General features: G+C 41.2%; 1 protein-coding gene across 1 annotated transcript; it reads right to left on the bottom strand.

Annotated features, from left to right (window-relative positions):
* Positions 1 to 200: 200 nt before the first annotated feature.
* LOC107584796 (frizzled-7-A-like) lies at positions 201 to 3,832 on the bottom strand. Its single transcript, XM_016271556.1, has 2 exons — positions 3,481 to 3,832; positions 201 to 2,529 (listed from the first exon to the last, which is right to left on the bottom strand). Exon 2 carries the CDS (start codon positions 2,517 to 2,519, stop codon positions 864 to 866), a length of 1,656 nt encoding a protein of 551 aa, XP_016127042.1. The 5' UTR covers positions 2,520 to 2,529; positions 3,481 to 3,832; the 3' UTR covers positions 201 to 863.
* Between the last annotated feature and the right edge of the window lie 3,159 nt (positions 3,833 to 6,991).

The raw sequence follows: 6,991 nt of genomic DNA, 5'->3' as shown, positions 1-6,991 counted from the left end.
GGTCACATTTGTGCAAACGAAATCAAGCCAAAGCAGCTTTTAAAAATCTAATCACTTTATTAAGTGAAATTGAAAAAGGCCTTAAACAAAATTCATCTGCTTAAATACATCATACATCTTTTGACAGAAATGTGATAATTTACAAATAATGAAATATGGTAACATTTCCTCCTGTACAGACTTCTCCACTAAACATTTAGAATCCTGTCAGTCACTTTCACATCGCTAAGGCCTTTAAAATGGCAGAATATTAAATTACTTCATGAGACCTGGCTTGATATGGCAACATGGATGAATAAGCCACTCATGACCAAAGAACATTAAACTGAACTAGTTCTAAAATCTAAATAAATGGCCATGTGCAACCAAATACTAAAATATGTAATCTATGAGAAAATGACCAAAAATGTGGTAAAAAAAACAAAAGAGACATTCATTCAACAACGGGAATTGATCAGTACTGCAAGGCACAAGACTAAATTGCAGACATTTTTGGCTGCCATGGTGGCGTATACTCCCGATAACAAAAGTCATCATTAAAGTCCACTCATCAGTATGAAAGATAAGAGTTCTGCCATCTTTTCCATTAAAATCATTAGTTTTTATCTTATCTTCTTAGGTTTCCAAGGCTTAAAGTTTAAAAAGCATTTCTAGATTTAGTCCATTGGAGAAATGCATGTTCTTTGGAGTTGTGCTTTCAAAAGTGTTGGCAAAGTCTGGGCACTTTATAAATGAGAAAAGCATCATGCTGGGCTCACACAGCAGTGTCTTCTACCATCAGCATGGTTCAACGTAGTATGTGAGACCTGACAGCAGTTCACGTTTCCTTTCAATATTGACCTGTATTTCTCACAAAGTTCAGTTCACACTGTCGTCTCGCCCTGGTTGTTGCCCAGCCGCTTGTAAAACCTGCACCACGACTGTAGAGTTTTTCCAGACCAGATCCAGAATCCTGACGTGATTCCTACGATCATGGTCATGAGGTACTTAATCATAAACACAGTGAAATCCGGTGTCATGGGCGCAAAGTTGTTGGCCGGGCACGGCACCGCAAAGCGCTTGCACGTCTGCATGTGCCAGGTTTTTTCCCATTGTTCACGGAACGCTTGTTCGTAGAAGTAACACGCGATGACGATGGTAGCTGGAACAGTGTAGAGGACGCTGAAAACGCCGATACGCACCATCAGCTTCTCTAGCTTTTCTGTCTTGGTGCCGTCATGCTTCATAATGGTACGGATGCGGAACAATGAGACAAATCCAGTCAGAAGGAAAGTCGTTCCAATGAAGAGGTAAACGAAGAGGGGGGCGAGGACGAATCCACGTAGGGCGTCAATGTTGTAGATGCCCACGTAGCATACACCGGTCAGAAGGTCACCATCCACTTGTCCCAAGGCGAGGATAGTGATGGTCTTCACAGCAGGGACGGCCCATGCTGCCAGGTGGAAATATTGAGAGTTGGCTTCAATAGCTTCATGGCCCCATTTCATTCCAGCAGAAAGGAACCACGTGAGAGACAGGATCACCCACCAGATTGAGCTGGCCATGCCGAAGAAATACAGGATCATGAAGAGAATGGTGCAGCCCTCCTTTTTAGTCCCTTGAGCCACAGTCCTATAAGCGTCATCCCTGAACTTGTCAATGCAGATCACCTTATCCTCCAGCAAAAACCCGGCCGCATAAGCCACCGCCACCATAAAGTAACACCCGGAGAGGAAGATGATGGGGCGTTCCGGGTAACGGAACCGGCGCATATCCACAAGGTAAGTGAGGACCGTGAACAGGGTACTCACACAGCACAGTATAGACCAGATTCCCACCCAGAGCCGACCAAATCGGATCTCTTCCTCTTTAAAGTACATCAGGCCGTACGGCTGTTTGTGTTCACAAGGGGCGCCGCAGTTTTTCGCCCCCAAAAACTGGTAATTGAGGTAGGAAGGGACTGTGAGTTGAAGGGGGCAAGTAAAAGCCTGACTTTGGGGTGGCGGATGCATGCGTGGAGTGAACGGGTCCGGTATATATGGCGTGCGATCTGTCGTTGGGATGTCGGGGTCTGATTTGTTCTGTCCCACACAGATCTCTCCAGCTCCGTGTACGGGAAAGTTCTCACAGCGGAGTCGTTCGGGCCACTGGAAGCCGAACTTGTTCATGAGGGCCTCGCACCCTTGTCTCGCACGCTCACACAAAGAGCGACAGGGTGGAATTGCCTGTTCTAGAACTGTACACACTGGCGCATACATGGAACAGAGGAAAAACTTCAAATCTTGAGAGCACTGAACTTTGACCAGGGGGTAGAACTGGTGCACCTCCAATCCTGCATCCTCCTGGTTGGTGTGTCCCAGGAGGTTTGGCATGATAGTTTGGTTATACTGGATGTCTGTGCACAGGGGGATAGATATGGGTTGGCAGAACCCATGGTCCGGGACGGAGATACCCTTCTCTCCGTGATACTGGGCGGAAGACAGTCCAAGCAGAAGTGTTGTGATGAATATGATGCATGGACTGACTTCCCGTACCGCCATCACTGATTGCCTGGAAAACACAGAAATATAGAAAATGTTACCATTTATTCCTTACAACCAGTACTTATTTTAACTGGAAGTAATCAAATAGTGACTAGTATCTTTAACAATTTTACTAACAAATCATGAAATACTAAATTATCTATTTAATCAGTCACTATCCAAGTAGTGGCAAGCAACTGTTCTTTTGTTACTGGAAGCGCATCAACTACTAATATATATCAACTGTTCACTTCAGACAAGAATATTTGTTGCTAGTACCTATTCTAGTTTTACTAGCACCTCTTCCTTAGGTACTAATACTTAATCTTTAGTACTTGTAACCAATCAAATAGTTATTAGCATCTATTTCAGTTTTCTTTGTACTGAGTAGACACACCATTCTAGTAACTAATCTTACAAGTACAATTTTTAATTGTAATTATTAAAGTAGCCATTCTGACTAGTTTTTACATGTGACGAGTATGAAGCAATTGTAACTAGTGAGAAAAACTAGTTAAATTAAGACAACCTAACAGAATTCGATGCCAAAATTTGCAATTTGTTTCCAGAGATAATGGGAAACTTAAATTGCCAGTATAAGGTTAGTGACTAGCAGTCTAGCAGGAAAGTTATAACTACTAGTATGTAGTAATTGAGTGCTAGTGAATAAATGGATAAACACTAGTTACGCTACTGGATGAAGTAATAGTCTCTAATGAACAATTAACTTATTAGTGAAATTGAAAAAGATACAAGTCACTATCGGATTACATACTTGCAAGAAAATAATATACAAAATTAAATGTATAGTAGCTGTAAGTTTAAAGAAAAAAATGATTCGGGAAACTTTTAAACAAAGGAATGTTTCACAGACTAAAGTCGTGAGATTAAATCTATCTACACAAATAAAACTCTATACAGAGACTTAAACTTCATTCATTATCGCATGGAAACCGAACACAAACAAATGTAAACTTACTAGAATGTCCGTGTTCAGCGAAACTTCGGCTTGTGCTGCTCCCTGTGTCCGACCACTTGTAGGCTAACGAGGCGATTCACAAACTATCCTCCAGTTCAGAGTTTTGCGTTCAGGTATTCATGACCCCTTTTTCGAGACGACTCCACATATTTCATCATCAGAAATCCCAAACATCTGCCTCCTTTTGAGCTCGGCCCTCCTCTCCCTTACAACACAATGTAAGAAACTTTCTCCGCCACTCCTGTTGAATCTGCAGCTCTAGCTCTGTAAAGTTGATACTCTGACTTCACATTGCTCCACAGTAATGATAAAACGGTTTCAAGCAGCCCTTCATTCACAGTCCCTAGCGATTCTCCGCGGGGCGCCTTGAAACCTCCTGACTTCCGACCAATGGGAAGATGTGTTCTTCTTAGCGCAGCGTTCCTTATTGGATCGGAAGGAATATTTGACAAAAAGTGTGGGATTGTAGCGCCTTCTTCTCTTAAATTAATCTTCTAATTGATTTTAAATGTGTGAGTATGTATGGAAATAATATTTTGGAAAAGTGTGGGATTGTAGTGTCTTCTTTTTCCTAAATGAATCTTTTAATTCATTTACAAATGTGTATGCATTGGAATCTTGGGGCCCGATCTGATCAAATGTAACAATTCTCCAGTGAAAAGTGAATACTTGCTAAGGTGATTTAAAATGTCTTCAAAATGTGGTCATGTTTGGAGGGGCAATCTTTGTTTTTTTAGAGATCTGAGAGGTTCGGGTGCAAGAACTTTAGAAAGAGAGGTTTGTGTTGTAAAACTAATGGATTTATAGCAGTGGCTCCTCAACTGAATGTGATTTCTGCCACATAGATCATAAAGCCATTTGGTGATGAAGTGGGAGCTGGACTGAATTATTACTCTCAAACAAATATAAGAGGACATTCGACTTGTGAAAAGTTAAGTCTGGTGATTTCTAACCTGAAAATGGGCAGAAAGCCTGTGCATTAATATTTATGATAAATGAGAAATCTGTTTATGAGAAATCGCTGGCCAGGTATTGGAACCCATAGGCCAAACAAGTGACAGATTCCTTCTGTAGTGGCCATATTTATAGGGATGTTTGAGCTCAGAGATGTTGATAAATCTCAATGGTATGTGAGTCTTGTAGATTTATACAGCCAGAAACACATCTGATGATGAAACCAGGACAAACGCATATGAAGACACTGCAAAACACTTTTTTTTTGGAACCTCTAAAACTGTCTAAGCCAAAAGCAAAGCACATAACAGATTTTGGTGCGCCTTTAATTGAATAGGACAGTCATGTGGCTGTTCTCAAAAGCAAAATTAATCTGATAGCAATCTGAGTGAACCTAATTAGTGATTTTAAAGATATGTTTATCATTATGTTTGATCTTCCGCATCTCTGCCAGAAAGATATCTTGATACTTGTCTCTCTCTTTCCCATTCACTAGAATATTTTATCCATCTATCGGCATTTCTTATCTCTTGCTTTCTCATGAATGAATTACACAAATACACAGTATTTGACTAGGCCTTCAATATCACTTCAGATTGATTCATGGATCTTGCTAGCATCAGTTTGAACTCAGGGATGGGCTCGCATCTGAAAGAAAGTCGCTCAAAGAAATCAGATTATGTGAGAACAGAGCAGAGCAGTCTGTACTTTTTGTGTTTAAACAGAGGGGAGCAAATGTTTTTGTGCAGATCTTTTAATAAAAGATGACATTTGTAGTCTTTAAGGATACATTGATGTGAAGCTAGTAAAATGTTTTTGATATTACAACAGGCCATAAGAAGCGCTATATCAGAATCCCATTGAAAAGACTCCGATTATTCAGCTAAATCTGACACCTGATTACTTCAATGTTTATCTACTTTCTCAATTCTTTCCTCTCACACACACTCTCTGACAACAATTTGCCATTCCTGACACTGTATTGTGGCTTTCATGGTGCCAAAGAAGCATTTGGTTTTCTTTTGCTGTGTGAGAGAGGTGAGATACATCTGTTTAGCCTAAAATAACAACTAATGAAATTTAATGAACAGTAAAATAATTCTCTTTAACAAAAGTCTGAGGATCAAAAACAGCTTTGTAGGACATTTGTGGACACCATACGTCCTCTTTTTCCTGGATATGTCCTGGTCGGGATGACTAAAATGTCTGGATTTTGGCTTTAATTTCATATTGACATGCTATATGGTTCTCATACATAATAGTGTATGTATGCGTATTTGCATTGCTTTGACTGTTCTCTGTATTTCCCACCTTCTTGCGTGCTATGATTGATCGATTATGTATAATTCCTGCGCTCTATTGATCAAACCTTTCAGTCATTACCTTCAGTAAGTCTGAAAACAATACAAAAACAAAGCCAAAACCTTTAAAGGGGTCATATGACGTTGCTAAAAAGAACATTATTTTGTGTATTTGGTGTAATGCAATGTGTTTATGCGGTTTAAGGTTCAAAAAACACATTATTTTCCACATAATGTACATTATTGTTGCTCCTCTATGCCCCGCCTTTCTGAAACGCGTCGATCTTTACAAAGCTCATCGGTCTGAAACGCGAGGTGTGCTGTGATTGGCCAGCTATCCAGTGCGTTGTGATTGGCTGAATACCTCAAGCGTGTGACAGAAATGTTACGCCCCTTACCATATTGTGATGCCGTGTCCCGGCGTGACAAGACAAAAATAATAAAACCCATTACAAACGGGTTGCTCCTCTATGCCCCGCCTTTCTGAAACGCGTCGATCTTTACAAAGCTCATCGGTCTGAAACGCGAGGTGTGCTGTGATTGGCCAGCTATCCAGTGCGTTGTGATTGGCTGAATACCTCAAGCGTGTGACAGAAATGTTACGCCCCTTACCATATTGTGATGCCGTGTCCCGGCGTGACAAGACAAAAATAATAAAACCCATTACAAACGGGGCATTTGTTGCATGCAGTGGGGACATAATTACTGATTATAATGACTTGTACTGTCTTTTTACGCGTTGCGTTGCGTATCGCGCTGCGTAAACATAAAACCATGTCTGCATTTGTAATCGGAGAAACAACAAACAACAAGCGCTACTCTACACTAAAAATTCTACACTCAAAACTCGCGTTTGAATCGTCAGTGGCAAATCCTTTAAATATAAAAAACGTACTTACAGGCTGTGAGTCAGAACCGCCAGACTGTCCTTGCAAAGTTGGAATTGCCCCACTTTATAGAAACAGACACCGGAATTGTAGGCTACTCTCCCAGGAAACAGTCCTCATCCTCCGCAAAATGCGCTGCACACATCTGAATATTTGGGTTGGACTGATCTGGAACAGTGTTGTAAATACAACGTAACCACTGATTTCTAGTCGTGTCCTCTTTTGGAAGGCCAAACAAAGTAGTTTCGCTTTCACAACAAAACAAACAGCGTCATACATGGCGGGCTAGAGTGAGCGGCGGTAGGCAGGCTTGCGGCAACCACATGTGACGACCCCGGGCTGGACTCTGCTTCGTCCACGGTGAAAGCC

This window comes from Sinocyclocheilus grahami, unplaced genomic scaffold (assembly GCF_001515645.1).
Source record: "Sinocyclocheilus grahami isolate Dianchi unplaced genomic scaffold, SAMN03320097.WGS_v1.1 scaffold63.1, whole genome shotgun sequence".
Lineage (NCBI taxonomy): Eukaryota > Metazoa > Chordata > Actinopteri > Cypriniformes > Cyprinidae > Sinocyclocheilus > Sinocyclocheilus grahami.
This window is presented reverse-complemented; position numbering and strand designations above follow the sequence as displayed.

Coding starts and splice junctions, on each gene's coding strand:
- LOC107584796 (XM_016271556.1), bottom strand. CDS start 2,519: ATGGCGGTACGGGAAGTCAGTCCATGCATCATATTCATCACAACACTT.